General features: G+C 30.9%; 2 protein-coding genes and 2 long non-coding RNA genes across 7 annotated transcripts; 2 read left to right on the top strand and 2 right to left on the bottom strand.

Annotated features, from left to right (window-relative positions):
* Positions 1-5,879: 5,879 nt before the first annotated feature.
* On the bottom strand, positions 5,880-8,118 carry LOC128033860 (uncharacterized). Of its 2 annotated transcripts, none has more exons than XR_008190023.1 (2): positions 7,526-8,118; positions 5,880-7,013 (listed from the first exon to the last, which is right to left on the bottom strand). It is a non-coding gene; the product is annotated as an uncharacterized LOC128033860 (long non-coding RNA). The 2 variants fall into 2 exon arrangements; XR_008190024.1 differs by having other exon boundaries at positions 7,561-8,118.
* On the top strand, positions 7,184-9,070 carry LOC105775240 (protein LAZY 1). Its single transcript, XM_052622330.1, has 3 exons — positions 7,184-7,497; positions 7,582-7,648; positions 8,115-9,070. The coding sequence occupies exons 1-3, from the start codon at positions 7,492-7,494 to the stop codon at positions 9,068-9,070; spliced, it is 1,029 nt and encodes a 342-aa protein (XP_052478290.1). The 5' UTR covers positions 7,184-7,491.
* Positions 9,071-10,508: 1,438 nt separating this feature from the next.
* Positions 10,509-14,258, bottom strand: LOC105777273 (ABC transporter I family member 11, chloroplastic). Of its 3 annotated transcripts, none has more exons than XM_012600430.2 (11): positions 14,016-14,258; positions 13,882-13,939; positions 13,485-13,564; positions 13,143-13,194; positions 12,926-13,059; positions 12,407-12,521; positions 12,179-12,265; positions 11,944-11,992; positions 11,633-11,717; positions 11,206-11,301; positions 10,509-11,125 (listed from the first exon to the last, which is right to left on the bottom strand). In XM_012600430.2, exons 1-10 carry the CDS (start codon positions 14,102-14,104, stop codon positions 11,223-11,225), a joined length of 828 nt encoding a protein of 275 aa, XP_012455884.1. In that variant the 5' UTR covers positions 14,105-14,258; the 3' UTR covers positions 10,509-11,125; positions 11,206-11,222. The 3 variants fall into 3 exon arrangements, with proteins under 3 accessions (XP_012455884.1, XP_012455886.1, XP_012455883.1); XM_012600432.2 differs by having other exon boundaries at positions 10,509-11,083; XM_012600429.2 differs by having other exon boundaries at positions 10,509-11,301.
* A 4,963-nt stretch (positions 14,259-19,221) lies between these two features.
* LOC105778205 (uncharacterized) lies at positions 19,222-19,904 on the top strand. Its single transcript, XR_001128588.2, has 3 exons — positions 19,222-19,452; positions 19,675-19,733; positions 19,832-19,904. It is a non-coding gene; the product is annotated as an uncharacterized LOC105778205 (long non-coding RNA).
* The last annotated feature ends 47 nt before the right edge of the window (positions 19,905-19,951 follow it).

Raw genomic sequence — 19,951 nt, 5'->3', positions numbered from 1 at the left:
TCAAAACCTTTTATTTTCCCCAAAATTTTACTCCTCCCACTTTTCCCTAAAACTTTTATTCCTTTCCATCCCACCTCCCATCTATCCCAAACCCTCCCCTCCAATTTTTTTTAATATTTTCCTCCAAAATTGTACTCCCTATTTACTTTCCTCAAACTTTTATTATCCAAAACTTTTATTTTTCCCTAAACTTTTCTTCTCACCCTTTACTCTCAAATAAAAATCAAAATTATCCAAAAAATCACTAAACATAAATAGTAATAATTTTATTTATATCTACTATTTATATTATTAAATTAAATTTCACATTTTATATTATTTATATTATTGAATTGTTTAGTCATATTGAATATTTATATTAAAATTGAATTATTAATTATGCCATAAAATATTCGTGTTAAAATTTTATATTTGTATCAATTTCACATTTTATTTTTAAAATAACTTTTATTAAAAATCATATTTTTACATTTAATATATTTTTAATTCTAAAATACATAGTGACAAGAATCAAGATAATTGAAACAACTAAGCAAGCAAAGAAGCTAACCAGTATATAAAAAATTAATAAATAAATTATGAAGTAATGAAAGTTAATAAAAAAATTGATTAAGGTGGACAAATTTTATTACGATGGGTGACAATGGTTATAATGACCCAAAATTATTTTTTTAAAATTTAACTCGAACAAATATATTCGATTCGATTCGATTCGAATTCCATCTCACTCGACTCGATTCGAGAAAACTCCAAATAAAGTTAGGATGATAAAATGAGATTCGAAAACTCAATTAACTCGAAAATTTTCGATTCGATCGAATGCTCACCCTTACATGTTATCATATCTTCTACTTTGCTAATCGCCTGCTGGAACACGCAATTATTCCTATTTTTTCATAACATCTAACAGAAGGTCGCAAAGATGATTATAGACTCAGCTCCAGTACTAGCTCCAAACCGAAATTGTCCTCTAAGATTGGCAACTACCCATGCGGCCAAATCCAATTCAAAAAATCTAGAGACACAATCAACAGAAATCATCTACAACCATACTTCAGTCGCAAAACGACAATCACGTAGATTGTGTAAATATGTTTCTTGAGGGCCTCCACAAAGTATACACCCTGTGTTGTTAAGACAAATTCCTCCTAACCCTTTCACAGTCTTCGATGTAAAACTAACCAAAGGAAGTGTTTAATTCTACGAGGTAGAGCATTATTCCATATTTCCAAAACTTTTTTTTTAAAATTCTTCATGTTTGTTTCTAGGTTATGTTAAGAATCCGTGGTTGCCTTTCTTAATAATATCATTTTTAAAGTTTGAATATTTTATTATTTTAATTAAAATCTCATTACTTTTTAGATAAATTATTTACAAATATATTACTTTATGTATCATAATTTAAAATAATAATAATTTTATTATTAAATCAAGAGATTATTAACTTAACTATAATTGTTATTGCTATTAATTTATTAATTTTACAAATGATAACATCAATGCTAATAAAATCAGATTGAATATATTATATTGAATCTTCAATTTTAATTAACCAATTAATAAAATAATTAATAACTAACAAAATATATATTTGACTTAATGATATTATTTTTAGGTGTAAATCTCATTTATTACAAATTAAAAATTAAAAATAAAATAAAAGTATATAAAATTCAATTTTCTATTGCTTTATATTGTTCTTAACGATCTTTTGCCATTTTAATATTCTTCCAACTCGCTGATTGAGTCTTAACTCGATTGACATTGACATTGTTGTTAGTGTAGGAGGACGTGGGTTCAAATGCGTTCAAATACATTATCCTCCTATTTAAGGGCTGAGAAAGAATTATAGGTAATTCTAGACATTGTATAAAAAACAGATGTAATAAAAACCTATAATGAGATTAATGTTTAAAAAAAAATCATCCGACTCACAGAGTTAGTTGCATAAAAAATTGATTATGATCCTCATCTGAAATTGGTTTTTAAACTTTAAAACATTCTAATTATATCCTCAAACTATCGATGTTATATCAATAAAGTCTTTTTGTTCCTAAGATTGTTAATTTAATCATTAAATAAGATGTCGATGTTATGTGACATAATTTAAAATGAACATTTTAAATAAAATTTAATATTGTAAAAATATTAGTTTTGAGATTTTCAAAACTTTTATAGAAACTATTGTTGACTTTTTTTTTTCTTTTTTTTTTTTCAGTTTTACTTTAACTTTTAGTTTTTAATTCTAAAGTCACACGACAACATTTTACTCTATTACTATTTACAAGAGGAGGGTAAAAGCCTAACAACAACGTAATTAGCACAATTCGAACCTAGACTACATCTAGGACAATAAACACCTTAATTATCAGGCCAATATGAAGTTCTATATATTTAAATCATTAACTTGAATTTTTATTCATTTTAAATATTTAAATAATAAAATATTTATTTAATTGGAATGATTAATTGTGTAATATAAAATGAATTATGTTGTTTGGGTTTCTTTTATTATTTGAAGTGCTTATTGGGCTATTTAATTATGAATTTGTTTTGTTGGTAGGCTTTTGCTATATTCTAGATTTTGGATTTAGTCATTTTATTTGTTAAATTTTAATCTCTTTATTTTTAAATTATTCATTTTCAGTTTTTTTGTTGATTTTTTCATTATTTTTGTTTAATCACAAATTAGGCTTCAACTTTTGTAATTTTTATTAATTTAGCGCTTACTTGTTTTTTATATTTTAACCATTTTTATGGGATAAGCCAAGATGGTAGGTGTGGTAATGTATATGCTATGTTATAACTTTAAAATTAATATATATATATATATATATATATATATAAATATAAATAGCTAAAATGCATAAAAATCTAAAAATAAAAATTATTTGAAGCAAAAAAAAAGGAAACTATAATTTGATAAAAATTATATTATTTACATCTTTTTCTCTTCAATTTTATGATGGAGAAAATTATTGATTGGGTCAACAATATTTAATAAATAAATGTAATGAGTTTTTTTTTATCTTTCTTTGCAAGTAATGTTTTAAACAGTTATAAAATAGTAAATATTAAGAAAGAAGGAAAAGAAAAGAAAAGAAGGTTGGCAATGTGAGATCAATTTCTGGTGAAAGAAGAAAAGAGATTTTTGGATAAAAAACATAGGGTTAAATTAATAAAAGTGGTAAAGATTGAAAGCTAAATTTCTAAGTAGAGATAAGAAAAGGATTAAAATGAGTAATTCCAAAATTAAAGGAACCAATTGTAAGTAAAAGAAATTGATAAATGTAGGGAGTAGGGACTATCCTCAAATTTTAGCCTAGATTTTATTGTTTTGGGTCATGACAATAAAATCATTAAGAAAATAGATAATCAAATTTAAAATTAGTTTTTGGTCTACCTTTCAATTTTCGCCTATTAAGTAATAATCCTTGGCTTAATCAAATTAAGTATTAATATTTATTTAGAATGTGTAGTTGTTTAATGGGTAAACTATTAAAATAGTCACTACTTTTTTTCAAAGTTACATTTTAGTCACTTATATTTGAAATGTTATATTTTAGTTACTTACGTTATTGTGTTGTAATATTTTGTCATTGAGTGTTAATTGCCATTAATGGTATAACGGTAAGTCGATGTGGCACTTTAAATCATCATTTCAAATGAAAATTTTAGGTTAAATTTATAATTGGTCCCTATATTTTTTTGTTTTGAGCAATTTAATTTTTTTCTTTTATATTAAAAGCGATGGAGAAGAGAGGAAAATAAAGGGAGAAGAAGAAGAGAATGAAAAAAGAAGAAGAAGAAGTTAAAAGGAAAAGAAAAAAATTGCTCGAAATGAAAAAAATATGGGAACCAATTGTATAATTTAACCTAAAATTTTTGTTTGAAATGATGATTTAACGTGTCACGTAAGCTCACCATTACACTGTTAATGGCTCGATGACTAAAATGTTACAACATGTTAACGTAAGTGACTGAAATGAACATTTCAAACATAAGTGACTAAAATATAACCTGAGGGAAACAATAGTGACTATTTTGATAGTTTACCCTTATTTAATTTATTTGGTAAAACAGCCAATATCTTAAAAGACCTCATATTAGGTGCCTTAGAATCAATGATTATGATTTCTGAGATTTCCCCATCTTGCATGCTGCATCAACTGTAACTTAATTCTTAAATATTTTAAGAAATCAATTCAAAATATTAAGATCTCGGTTTAAAAGAATTAGATTATTAGAATTTTACAGATTAAAAATAATTATATTTAAAATAAATAATATAATAATATATATAAATAAATTATATTCATTTTCTAACATGAAATTTATTTATTAATGTAATAGTTTTATAAATAAAATAATAATCTTATAAATAAAACAATTTAAGGAAAAGAAAGTTCATGAAGAGGACTTAACAGATTCAGCTTTTTCCTTTTTTTCAACATTAATAATCATCATATTCAAGTTGGATCAATACTACAACTTGAGGGTATATGCAATTCGGGATGTATATCTACATACATATATACATATATACACACACAAGTGAGGATGAAGTCTTGAGATCTAGTAAGTGGAAAGTCATGTTGGCAACTTTGCAACCAATTCCTAGTTGGATAGTATGATGACGGAAGATGCAAAAATCGAAAAATTCAAGGTGTTATTGATGGCGGTGCCTAGCACTTAGTAAATTTGACGAGAACTAAAGAATAAGACTAAAAGTATAATAAATAAATTATTGTTTATAAAATAAAATTAAAAAAGGAAGAGAATTCAATCTGATTTAAGTTTTGCTTGTGGGTTTTTAAAATTATTTTATTTAATAAATAAATTTGATGTTAAAAAAAGAGAAAATGGATATTCATTTATGTATAATTTTGTATGTATTTTTATCAAATTTATGTATTTTATCAACAAATGAACTTTTAAATATTTTTTAAAGATTAAAATTTTAAAAAAATTAAGAGTCAAAACTAAATTGATAAAATCTATAAAGTTGGTTGTTAAATTTGCTGATATTTTTAGAATTAAGACTAAATTGATTGAATCAGTAAATGTTGATGGGCTAAAATTATTATTATTCCAATAAGAAAAAGCTTCAATTAGTGATTTAACGGATAGGTGGCTAAATTATTATATTTCGATAATGTTAATACTAAAATAAAAATTTTAAACTTGAGTGACCAAAATAAAATATACTAATTGTAGAGTGACTATTTTTATAATTTACTGTTTAGAGAGAAAAAAAAAAGGGAAAACAATGAAAATTTGTAAAAGTTCCATGTGGGATTCACATGTCCACCATCAAATCTGGGGTTTATTTAGCCAACAGAAAGTCACGTATGTTGCAACCTTTTAGCTCTTGTCCTGGTATAGACTGTAGCACACAGTAAACCGAGGGGGGGCCGGGGGCACCCTTTCCCACTTTCTTCCATAAAATAGCAATTAGACATGTCTTATGTCTACTTGGGTCTTCTCTCTCAACCTTTTTCTTCACCCATGTTCTTTAGCAGCTCAAAATGAGCACCCTCAAACCCAAAACCATGAAATAATAAATAATGAGCATCCCCTCAAAGCCCTACTTTACCTCAAGTACAGTATAGGGTTTTTGATAGAATTTCCCAAACATGTTTCACCTCAATCAGTATCTCAATAATGAAATATTTCAAGCAATCATAATCAACAAAGACAAAATGTGGGTTGTATTATCCAAACAGAAAAAGAGTACTGGATATGGATATGTGTCCAAAACAACTAAACTCAATTTTTTAGGTTTTGGAAGATCGTATTCTCATACTTACGTCTTAATATGTATTGGATATAGGTGCTAGATGCGGATACTTAAAAGTTTTTTATGATTAAATGAGCCATAAGAGAAACTTGTGTTTAAAGTTTCATTCACAAAGACTGTTAACAACAATGTTAGCTGTCATCAAATATACATGTAATGTAAGTAATACGGCCCTGCACTTTCACTGTTAGGTAATGATAGGATATGACTGAAGATAAGTATTCAACACAATGGATCATGATTATATGCAGAGGCACATGACAAAAAGTTGCCCTCACATCCAAATTTGGGGGGCTCTAGGATTCAAGTTGAAGACAATTTGGGGTGGCTTTTGTCTTGATGCGAACCATATCTTCCTCCTCGGCTCACTCTAACATCTTAGACTCTTAGATGCTTTGGGGTATACTGAAGTATCAGTGTCGGCAACCCTGTCATATTGGCAAGTTTCTTAATCCAAAAATATCAATGCAAGAACAAGAGAGCATGTTAGTACCAATCTTCAATTGCTAAAATGGCCTCGTTATCATGCCTGCATCAAGTGCAAATTCATTATAAGTATCACCAACCATGTGTATGATAACGACTACGATGACATTACTGCATGGTGGAGTTCAGTTTTTTTCAATTTAGGGAACCATGTAAAATATAAAAGAGACTTGATGAAATTGTTATCTATTCATCTCAAAAGTAAGGCTATATATACACATTTACATGGCTTAAAAGAGAAAAGAAATTAATCAGAAAATTCCCTATCATTTCCCTAGAATTAACCCTGATATCATGCATAAGATTTGTGTCTAATAATCTGTAACCAGCCTGTAACATTGCAAGATATAGAGACGTATTACCATGATCATTCGCAATAAGTAAAGCAGGGAAATCAAGATTATAAAGTGAAACTTGCCTCTGTCCTACGTAGCCCATGTTCTCATTTTAATCAAGGTCTAAAATATAACGATTTCTAATTAAGAAGAACAAGGAACATGGTGTTAACGAAATTCCATGAACAAAATTTATGAAAATGCATGATTATCAATTATAATCTGCAAACAGTTGAGTTGAACAATGTTGCAGATTTCACCAAGCTTCAACTGAACTAAGCTGTGAAATCAACAATTGCAGTTCCTAACATATAAGATTGTTTGAGCTATTTTAGCTATTTGAGGTAGAAACCTTTAAGTACGTCCCTAGTCCTCGCAATGGTGGCAGCATCCTACAAAAAAATACACATCATAAAGTAATTGTACATGAAATGTCTAGTCTCATTGATCATATGCACCCAATTTGGATATGAATATGTTTGCATGCTTCTCAATGTATCATAATCTGATATAAGATAGACTTGGTAAAGTCATGGCTGTACCGATCTTGTATGCATTCAAGTAGCCATGCACATACTTCAACAATGCATGTAATGCAGGACAGAGATGACAGTCATGAAAGCAAGGGTCCAGGAACCAGTCTCCAACTTTTCAATTTGATTTGATATTGCCAGAGACCAGCCAACCAAAGTCTGTATTTTTCTAATTGTTTCTCTCTAACAATCACTGGCAGATTGCTTGCTACTAGTAATGATGAGGAGATCCTGGATGTTTCATGCATTATTCGTCTAAATTATCTATCTCTACACATTCCTCCTATGAAAACCAAAACAATCTGACATCAAACAAGCTCTTCAAAGCGAGAAAAGAATGAAGGTAAGTCTCCAATGCATTAGATTCTTACAGTAGCATAAATGTTTGAAGTCCTGCTAAGTTCACCTCTTACTGTTGTTGCTGCAGTTTCTAGGATGGATGCAGCATAAGTTTCAGCAAAGTAATATTGAGCCTTTCAAGGATTTCAGAATTGGTATTCCGACTTCTTTCATTCACAAAGCAATCCTGGAGGCATGAAAATCATCACTAGATTGGATCAGCATAGCTGAATATGATAATCAGCTGACTTGCCCAACACGAACTAAGGCATTAGTCATTAGAATCCCTCGCAGAGTTATATATAGATATAAAACAGATAGATTATAAACCTAAAACAGAGGCTAAAATATAGGCTCCTTAGACTACTGTTGAAACTAGGTGGTGACAGCCACATAGCTGAGTGTCAGAACTCGGTATCATTTTTCCTTTAAAGATTTTCTAATGTAGTAGCCACCCATCTTCATGGTCTCAGGTGTATCTTATTCTCTTCATTTCATGATGGCTAAACTAAGTACATTAATATAAGTGCTTAAAATGAAAATCCATAAGTTCTGCTTAAGCACAACATAAATTCCTTTTTGTGCAACTGCTGTCTGATGTCTTTAAACTCCTGACTTCAGGGAACTACTGCACCTGTCTTTCAGCTTATTCATCCTTCAATGAGCAAGGCTCCCATCCTAAGTCAACTTCCAGCGGTGGATATGGATCAAGATACACAACCCAGCGCAAACAGGAAAGTGAAAACTCCACAGATTTCAAAGCTGGTGAAGTAGACAACTTTGGAGATGACACATCCACTGATTTTCTGACCATTGGAACTCTGGCATCCGAGTGGGCTATTGGCGAGCCTGTAACACCAAGATTCACCATGTTTTTGGAAAACATAACCGAAGAAAAAACAGAGGTGACAGAAAATGATTTGAAGGTCATCAATGATGAACTGGAGAAGTTCCTTGGGCCTGAAGCTGAAGAACATGGGTCTCATGAATCATCAGGAAGGAACAGTCTGGTTAGCGCAATTGCACTTAATGGTGAGCCAACGCAAGAAGTGAGTGCTGAAGAATATGGGAAGGCAATTGTTTGTCCACTTCAAGGATATCTGTTTGGGTCTTCGATAGAACTTCCAGAAACAAGATTTCAGGTAAAGAAAGAAAAGGCAACACTTGCAGAACTGTTCTACGGTACAAAAATTGCAGAAGAGAGTACTATGGAAAAATGTGGGAAAGAGGAAATGCAGACCAAACAAACAATTAAACCTCTCAAACATTTCATCAAGAAGATTCTGAAAATGGTTCATGCTTCTTCAAGGAGTTCTATCTCTTTCACCAAAGAAACTAATCCTGTTTCAACCAAGAAAAAACTCCAAAAGGTGAGTCTTCTGTCTTCAGGGGCTGGATTCTCTAACAACTTTATAAGCATTTTAAAGGAGGAGGACCTCAATAATGAAAAATCCAATGGTGCATCCCTGCCTTCTGAAAACACATATTTTGTAGCATTGATATTAGTCAAAAAGTCTACAATAATTAAAGAGTATAAGGAGCAGAAGGTACAAGAATCATGTATGCCCATACCATAATTCTCAAGCCTTAGATTATAAACCATTCACTGAAAAACGAGTCAAACTCTGGCAAGTCAGAACATTTGAGTCCTAGAGTCTAGAAGTCCACAATATGGCCTTTTGTGGTAATAAAATAATAAAACATAACATAATTCAGTGGCATATATTTCTGGGACAGTCTTTAACTATAATAATTGAATTTAGGATGAGTCTGTATTACGAGTATGTGTTTAATTTTCATTTTAAAGTTGTTCCCTATATTTGGAATATTATATTTTCGTACCTATGTTCAATTTCTGTGCAAGAATTGGCCATCACAGCTTTAGGACTGAAAAGTTCAGATAATATAGACCTAACTCTCTATCAGCAAATAATACTTGCCAAAATTGTCAATAACATATCAGCTAGGGAGGATTTAGATTTTGCCCTTTTAAACAGAACTCGGTACCTACACTAGCAAGTTCAGAAAAAAAAAAAGAGAAGTGAAAAACTGAAATTAACCATGACATATCAACCTTTTTCTTTTGGTAATTTGCAAATTCTATGGATATTCCAATAAATCTAATTATAATCTCACCATTGAAAAACACTTCTCGTTTCTTCCCTGAGCATCGGCAGAGTCAACTGATAAGTCCTATGTTACTTGAACTTACCTGATGTCGGATACAAGTACGTATCCAACTCAAGTATCCTCAATCTTTTCCATGTTCATTCATACATTTGTAGAATCATAACTCATACAAATGGCTGAATATGTGATGGATATGGGTATTCAACATGGGACAAAAGAGAGGAGTCAGAGCAACATAAGACAAGTCCAATTCTCCATTTATTTTTATACCTTAGATGGAGCAGATCTAGTATAGTCCTTCAGATTAACTATTCTAATGAAAGGGGTAAAAGGATTTCTGATCGCCAGCATGAGTTTTACTTTCAGTGTGGCTTGCAGGTCACTAGACTGTTTCACAGAAAAATCCATCCTGAAAGCTCTATAGCTGAAAGAGAATTAAAAGCTCAGCATAAGAATGAGATGAATAATACTCCTTACAATGATGGTGACAGTACTGATGGAGAGCAGATGCACCAAGTTGAAGTCAAGAACTGGTTTTCTCAGGGATCAACATCCAGGGCAGGAACACAAAACTACAAGTCCTTCTCAGTAATGCCTCAGCCTCAACATGGAGTTACTGGTTGTACTGCTGCAAGTTCAAATGGGGCGCACTGGATTAAAACAGAAGCAGACTGTAAGTATCATGCACCCCTTGACATTGATATAATCTTTTGGTATAAATTCCAGCTATCTAGGGCATTTAAATTAATTCCCCAGCCTCCCCCCCCCCCCACCCCAAAACAGCCAAAAAAAATCATAGTATATAGTTACCATTGTTTATGCGGTTGATCCCAAAGTACATTCCATAAAACCGAAAAGAAAAAATAAAATCAAAACAATGATGTCGAAGGGAAAACGGTCAAATGCATACCATCAGAACGTTGTACTGGACAAATATTTTTCTTGAAAAAGTACATAAATATAATTCAAGAAGTATTTGATACACCACCACAATTGATGTTCATAGTTAACCTATGAATAGGCAATATTTTTGGCATAACCAGAAATATATTGCTAACCAATACATTATTGTGATGTTAACACAAAGACAGTAGCAATATAGACCGTATTGAGATTTGCAATAAAGTAGTTGAGTGATTAATTTTTTCTAACATATGTCTTCCCATCTTCTGCTGCTGCCATTGTAGACTTGGTGTTGGAGCTGTAGAGAAGAAAGGACAACAAATGCTTACTAATAGCTTTCATCCTTCACAATAAGAATGTCAATCTTGTGTCTTCACAATATCAACTCCATTGTAATGTATTTAGTGTTGATGAACTCCATAGAAGAAGCCTATTAGGAGAAATCTATCTTATCCTTCTGGGTGTCATAATAAAGTTGTTCACTTGGTTTCTCTAGTCTTCTGAAGAAATGTTTATGATTATTTTTATGTCTCATCCAAATTCTTTCTTGAGATAATCTGATCCACAAGCAATGCACCCCAAAGAAATCCATCATTGAGCTACAGAAATACCTGAATTTAGTCTGAAAACTTGAAGAAAGAGAGGACTATAAAACCTCAAAGTGAGAAATGTCCATAACCTGAGCAATATTCTAAACTAAACCACTAGATGCTCTTCCCTCAGAAATCCACCCATTTCCATCCTCCAAGATCGATCAACTAACTCTTCTAGCTCTCTGAAAATAAACCAAAACGCTCCATAAGCTGAAAGTATTAGCACATACAATCGAAAGAGAATTAGAAACAACAAAGTTCGTTTTATTGCATCTTGGATATCATCATATAGATCATAAAAGGGTTTAGGTACAACATATATCAACTTGGATTGATTAAGTTGTACAACTCATTATTATAAAAGAGTTGTTAGAAGACAACATTGGAATTGAATGAAGAGAGAAGGTTCTTACCCAGTTCTCTTTTACCCAATTATGACATACATAAGCTATATATTATAATCTAATATAACATTCCAACGGAAACAAACTAGAATGGAAATCAAAGACTTACTTGAGATCATGACTGACAACAAGTATGGTTAATTCTTTCTTCAGATGCTTCAAAAGTTTAACAACATCTGCACGTGCCTTCCAATCTGATTTTGCAGAAGCATAAGGAACAATAAGATTTAGAGGGTAACGAAATCTGAAAGTGAACTATTTATAGACATGTCAAAGCCAAATCAATTAGTACAATTTCTTGGTGCTTTTGAAAGAACTTCATAAGTCATGCTCTATCCGGGAACTCTAGTTTCTAAACTATGTCATAAACAGAAGATAACATAAATGTAAGAAAATAGAATAGAAAAAGCAATGCCATACCAAGACCAGCGAGAGGCTCATCCAATATTAATAAGTCAGGGACTTGTGCCTTCAGCCATCAGACAATTCAGCCATCAGACAATGAAAAAGAACAACAAAGAAAAAGAATTATAACCAAAATAATTAGTGGCCAGAAATCATGTCAAGATATAAATAATCACAAAAGAATTGGCATTATGAATGTCCTTGTTTAAAAATTGTACTGCAGATTGCAAATAACTCCCTATGTCCTTACTAATTGAATTGCAAGAGCAAGCCGTCGTTTGTAACCACCACTTAATGAGTGAGGATCTTTATCCAAGGAGAAACCATTCAATCCAACCTAACATCATTTAAAGAATTCATCTTAGATTTGGCTAAAATGAAGGCTTTAAGAACAAATACCCACCAAAAGCAGTACATAGGTGAGAGGGAAAGTTTAATGACCCCAAGTAGATAAAAAAAATAATACGAGCATGCATACCCAATTAAATGCTCTTTGGAGATTTAATGCCAGATGCTCCTTCAATTGAGGTCCACCCCTTTGCCTTGGCCAGCCAAATGTAACTTCGTCAAGCACATTGTCCGCTACAAAATACCTAGCCAGCAACATATAGAACTTACAAGAAGTAAGAACATGAACAACGATAGAGAACAAATTAAGTTGACAATATATAAGAAGAGTTCAAACTACTAATTGGTATTAAACCAGTTAAACATTAACCAAATAAAAAGAAGCATTTTGCTTAATGGGCATAAAACATTGCATTAATAACAGAAGCAAGAGTTTTCATCAACAAGATACAGTACCAGGAAAAACATGCATGTACATGAAACATCTTTGAAAGATTGCAAAAACAACTACTTAAGAAAACTCAAAAGTCCAGGAAACATGCAAAAGAAGACCCATGAAGAAAAAATTACAAGAATGTAGCTATCAAGAGATCCAAAATCCAATCAAACAAACAAAGACAAACAGAATTTTTCAGTTGATATGATGTACCTCTCCGGAAACTGGAACACAATACCAACTCTTTCTGGAACTAATGATTTCGGAGATTGAGTTGGTTTGCCATCATCTGTATAACTCTGAATAAAAATAGAGCCTGACGTTGGTTTGCTCAATCCTGCAAGTAGCTGAAAGGAGAAAGAAAAATAAGAAGACATACAAGGTATATAGAGTGAATGATCAAAAGCCCACATATACATATATAGCGGACCTGCAAGAGCGTAGTTTTTCCACTTCCACTCTGTCCAAAAATTAAGCCAAAGCTGCAACAATTCACACAAATCATTTACTCCATAACAAAAAGTCAGCTTTCAAGCATGCATAAACAATATATGATACGACTTTGGATATGCTTCAACATAGTAGAATTTGCGAATAAAGGATAGAAGGTGCAGCAGGATATTCCAATGTTGTATGACCATTCTCTTTTTTTTTTGTTTCGAGAGCTTACATCCGATCAGCTGATAAATTGCCTAATGTTCCTAAGAGTATTCCCTATGCAACATTGATTTTAAAATAGTAATATTCTATTATTTACAAATAAAGCATTTACCTTTTCTCCGGAAGTGAAAAGCTAACTCCATTCAAAAGGTTAATCTGAGTCCCTGGAGGTCGATAATGAACATCCTTAACCTTGAAATGACAAGATGCATGGTTTCAGCAAACACTTTCAATATTAACATTCAATCAAAACTAACAAACCCCATGAATAATAACATTAAAAAACCATCCATCTGCAAAATAAAACAGCTATAAAATACAAATTTAATAGTCATATTCACCAAATGCAATCCCCCAAACATGTTTAAGCTACAGCTATAATTATCAATTTGGTGCGTGCAAAATAATAACATCAAAATTATTACTCTAAAGAAAACTGAAAAAGTAAAAGCAACAAAAAAGAAACAATTAATTCCCTAAAACCAATAAGATTAAAAGAAAAAACTTACTTCCAAGCAAGAGTAATCACATGAGATTTTAATGACTGGAGTTCTTTCGAAGTTCAACCTGCAAAAAAAAACATACTTTGAACAAATTCCTTATTCATAGGGATTAATGACGTTCTGCTGGTTAACAAGCTTACATGGATGGCGATTTCGAGGAGATTAAGGTTAATGGCTCGGTAATTCTGGAACCGAATAAAGAAGACGCTGTGAAAGTAAAAGCCGCCATGCTGGGTCCGAAAATGAAGTAAAATTCAATATTAGGATTATCGAAATGAAGAGAGGTGAGTGAGTAGGGGAAGAGGAGGAACACGGCAGTCGATGGTGGTGCAGCAGGCGTTTGGCGGGACTGAAAGTAGATGAGGCTTTGTGTTATTTTTGGTGGAATTAGGACTCATTTTAATGGATCACCTCAATTTACCAAAAACAATCATTGGGCCACCGCAGCAAGCCCAAAAATAAAAATCTTCATTATGTTATAACATAAAGAATAAAAAAGAAAGATAATAAAGAATAACAAACATAAAATATCAAAAGAGAAGTAATTATTATTAATCAATACAATATTTACAATGCATATATAAAAAATATGAAAGAAATAAATTTTTATTACTAATGAATATTAGAGTTATAAAGTATATAAAATATTTATATAATAAAATATTTATAATACCTCCTCTCAATGTCCATTAATAGATAATGTGTAATGGCCTAATTTCCAGTGGTATCAGAAAATACAGTTTTGGATCTCGTTTTTGTAAACTGAGCCCGTAAATATTAAATAAGGATAACTGAGCTCGTAAATATTAAATAAGGATATTTTCAGAGTTAATATTTAGATGAATTGAAATTAAGATAGTTAATTAAGCCGAAATTGTGTTTAATTAAGACCCATAGACTAAATTGTAAAATACAATTGCTATGAATTTTTAATTAGTAAATGGCTTAGGACTTCAATTGGAATTAACCAAATATCCAAAATAGAAATTAGACCATGCTCAAACATAAGATATTGGACAGTAAATGGTAGGAGTAGATTAATTTAAGTAATTAAGGATTTATTTAATTAAACATAATCAATTAAGTAATTAAAGGTTAATTAACATATAAATAACAAACAAAGTGGAAAGGAAGAGAAAATATGTCATCTTCTTCCCCCAGCTGTGAGAACAGAAAAAAGAAGAAGAAGAAGAAGCTTTAAGGGTTCAAACAATCAGCCCATAATTAGGTAATGCAATTAAGTAATTTTTTTTTGTAATTTTTATAAATTCGAGGTCATGGGAACTTGATTTAGCTAGCTCAAATACCAATTTGTGAAACTGTTAGAGTTTTAGAAAGTTTCCATATTCTAAAGATTTAGGTGTTAAATTGATCGAAATTAAGTTTAGTTTAAGAAAATGACTTAATTATAGAGTCTAATTGCTAGTTTCGTACATTAGGGACCAAATTAAATAAAATGTAAAAATGTTAAAAAATTTTGATAGGAATAGAAAATAGAAGTTCCCTAATGAATACATGTGAAATCAGATTTTAATTCAAAGGTCTAGATTGAAAGTTATGCTTGTCTCGAGTTTAGGGACTAAATTGAATAAATTGTAAAATATGTGTAGCTTTGTAATTGAATGTGAATTTGATCTGGAATTTGATATTGTGTATTTTTGTATTATTATTCGTATCTAAAGACGACGTAGGACCGCTAAAAGGGAAAGGAAAAGCGAGAGCCGACAATGAATAACTTGAGTTTTCAATTTGTATTCCTATGATTCAAATCATTATAGTTGTTGCATATTTATACTGTTTTGCATAGTATGATATTGAGGTGAGTTGAAAATGATTACTTGCATTGAATTGTTATGGTTGAGATTGGTTACCGAAATAGATGGCTAAACTGAATAGAATTGAAAATAGTATAACTTGATGAAAATATGAAATTGCCTTTGAATTAGGTTGATTCATGTTATGTTATGTAATGAAATGATGAATTGGTTGATGAATTGAAAACGATGAAATGTAAATTTAGTTATATAATGAATTGGATAATTGGTTACCTTATTAACTATTCGGACAAAATCGAATATATTTGGCATGTCATAGGATAGATTGAGTACAGGTTACTTCGGCTATATGTCGATGAGTCTTAGGCGTATTTTCCTCCAGACATTTCGATGAGTGCATGGCATAACTTTTATTTTGGTTATACCGATGAGCACTGGGCACAATCTATTTACTTCGGGCGTTTCGATGAGACATTGGGTGCCAAATTGGTGTGTTGGTTGGGATCTGTGTATCCGTTCGAGTCTGAGTCATGTTAATAGAGAATATAAATGGTGAATTGGTTTATTGATATTTGGAAAATGATTAAATGTTATAAAGTTGAATTATAGGTATTTATAAACGATATTGATTATTGATAGCATGGTCTTGTTAATGAGCCTGAGGGTCGATATGGTAAGATAACGAATGAATTGATTCGATTTGGAAACGAAATGTGATATGATTAAATATTGAGAATTGAGTAGGAATGCAAATATTATTGACATTAATGGTATTGGTATGATATGGATACTTAGATTGATAATTTAGGTAATGTATAGTTGATACATTTGATAGAATTGGTGTAATTGTGGCACATATAGATATATGTTGATAAAGGATGAGCATGAATTGTATATGAATTGATTGTTATTAGGATCTGAAGTTGAATGTATGCAATTGATTGAAACTTATATTATTTTGATTTGAATCACGAAAATACCATTGAGCTTTATTGCTTAGTGTACGATTTGTTTTCCCGTGCACAAGTTTAGGTACATCTCGAGGTCCCGAGCATTGAATCCAGCTTCCAGCCTGTAATCCTCGACTCATCAATGTTTGTAAAGTCTCTTTTTGGTTCATTATATGACATGTACCTAGTTAAAGTCAGTTTTGATTTAAAATGTGAACATTTAATGTTTAAATGGTAACTTGACATGATCAATACCTTAAATCCTTGTAGTAAGAATTGGTATATAATGAAAATAGCTCAATTGTAGCCATTTTGGTTCTCTATACATATGAATGAATAAGAGGATTTGGTAAATGCCAAGAATGGAATAGATGTGAGATTTCAACATGTATATATGAACTTTATGTGTATGAATGGTATGTTAACTTTGTTAGAATTCATTGGATATGTGTTTTGGGTGTTGAAATTGTAGTACAAATGAATTTGAATTTTATAGGTGAATGTAAACATATACCAAAACTTGACCATTTGAAGTCAGTATGTCATGTTATGTCATGATGTTGAATGTCTACTGCGCGACAAAACCAGGTTGTCATTCCACGGCGTGATGTCAGGCTTTGGTCATTGTGACGAGACCTACTCACTATGTTGTGTCACGACGAGGAACCTCCTGACGTCGCGGCGTGAACCCAATAATTTGAAAATATTAAAATTTGATCCTATTTTGACCTCGAGTTAGTTTTAGAGGTTTCGTAAGTTCGTATAAGTAAACTATTGTATATTGTATTGTATGCATGATTAGTTGAAATTGATCATTTAATAATATAAATTGAATGTAGTTGATCGTAGTTTCTCTGGAAACAAATGTGACACCTTGTAAATTGGATCCAACGATCGGGTTGGATATCGAGGTATTACACAATGTGTCTTGTTAAAACCTTACTAAGATAAAATCCTTCTATAATATGCATAATATGCTGCCTCATTAAAAAACTTACTAAGAAACCCCAGTGTGAAAAACCTCGATTAAAGGAAAAAAAGTACAACAGATATTAACTCTTTATCATAACAAGATTACATAATACCTCATATTCTACATATTCTAATCTTTAATACTAGCTTTTCAAATGATCACTTGAATGATTTTGACGTTTATTTCACCATTATTCTAGAAGTCATGAGTTAGGAATAATTTTAGGAAATATATTTTGATCTCATAAAAGTTCCAACAATAATCATAACAAAATTTGATTATGGTCCTTCTATAATAATACATATGTTCAAATCAAATCCATAAATATTTACATAAAGGTATTGAAAAATTTCCCGAAATTTCTATATGCTTCAAAGATTTTAAATCCTTCAAGGATTTTAATAAAAACTTGAGTATATAATGATTCATATAAAATGTGTAACAACAATCACTAGACACGTGTAAGATATTGCATGAATTGTTAGACTAATAAGATATTTAAAGGCTCTTGCATCCATCACAAAAGAATGTTATATTTTCTCATAATCAAATGTCAACTTAGTGAAAAACTTCATTCTCTTATTTTTGTTTTGTAAAACTACTTCACTTGTACCTTCACTAACTTTATACTTTTAAATATTTGAACTACTAGTCCGTAAACTTTACAAAATTAATTCTACTTGAATTGCGTCCTTCTAATTTTTTGACCAATTTATTCCATGTTTGTATTTCTCAACAAATTCATTCAAGATCCTCATTTTCTTTTATTATCTCAACAATATTATTACATGCAAAATCGTTGTCAATAACTTTTCATTCTTGGTTCCACATTTGCTCGTATTAATATAACTTACTGAGATATCTTTATTTTTATTATTTTCATATTCAATTTCAAGTACCTGAATTTCTTTTGGAGTTTTAATAATTAGCTACGTCTTAGGTCGTTTCAAGAGCACATGCGTCCACTATATGACCAATGTGGCATAGTTAAGAAATTTCCATTTGGCACAATAATTATTTGCCACCTGGCACGATAATTATTTGCCACATGTCTTTATTGACTAAAGTTTAAAATGTATATTATTTCAATCTAATTCCCTTATAAAAATATATCAACATTGAACACCCATTCATATAACAAGGATCATTTATGTCAATAATCTTTGCTATGATTGATTTAGTCATAGATTATGAATTTTTTAAATATGTACACACTTAGTCCAATTTTATTTTATTTTTAATATTAATTCCTTATACGATTTTTAATATCCAATATTGGAAAATACAAATATGTACTTCAAGTCTATAAAATTTAAAATTTACACATTCATTCATGCACTCATTTTTAATTATTAAAATTGAATTTCATACAAATATTTTTTCTTTAATAGATAAATAAGAAAGATATCAAAGATATTATTGAAATCATATAAATTAATTTATTAATTTAGTTACCAGTTGTATATTTTCTTTTTCTTTTTGAACAAGCATATTTTTTTGAATAAAATAATGGGTTGTATAAATAGTAAAAAAGTCCAAACAAATAATCCTAAGAAAACAAAACACGGCCCAATAGAAAAACATGGACTACTAGGCTTATCAAAACCAATAGTAAAAGAAATAAGAATCTAAAACGGAAAAAGAGAAAACGGAGAGTAGCAACCCAACTTTATGAGCTGTCTTCTTCTAGAATACTCTTATGAAAATATATGCTTCACAAACCAACAGCTTCTGGAGAAGATCAATAGACTGAAATCGATTAACTATCTTATAATATTCCACATAACCCTTTAATGGTTTTGTTTTGATATGGACTTCAACTCCATCCCCGATCGACCTCCGCTTCAGTGATATTTGGACCAGCAGTTCCATAAACGAGGTATGCATTTTTCTCTATTTTTAACCCTTCCGATGCCAAATTGTGCGCATGTTCATTTGTTGTTCATCTTACATGTTTAAACTTGCAATCATAGAAAACTATAGTCAGTTCTTTAATATCTTGGATATATGGTTCTATTGCCGATTTATCCCTACTTGTATTTTGGGCTTTCTTAATTACCGTCAGAGAATCGCTTTCAATTGTGACATGCTTTAATCCCAGATCCCTACCCATGATAACCGCCTGCAGACATGCAATGGCTTCAGCTGCGAATCCTGAAGGTATGTTGTCGTGAACTATTGTTTTTGTGCTAGAATGTCTCCATTAAAATCTCTAACAGTTATTCCTGAGCAAGATCTGTATTTTTTGATGTCAACAGCAGCGTCGAAGTTTATTTTATAGAATCCTTGTTCCAAAGGTCTCCATATAACAGCTTCCGGACTTAAGGCAAGATGCTTTTGATTAATATCTTTTAAATCTTGTAAATACTGTATAATAA

The sequence above is a fragment of the Gossypium raimondii genome, chromosome 10 (genome assembly GCF_025698545.1).
Source record: "Gossypium raimondii isolate GPD5lz chromosome 10, ASM2569854v1, whole genome shotgun sequence".
NCBI classification, from domain to species: Eukaryota; Viridiplantae; Streptophyta; class Magnoliopsida; order Malvales; family Malvaceae; genus Gossypium; species Gossypium raimondii.
The sequence above is the reverse complement of the archived record's forward strand: the minus strand, read 5'-3'. Positions and strand labels throughout refer to the sequence as shown.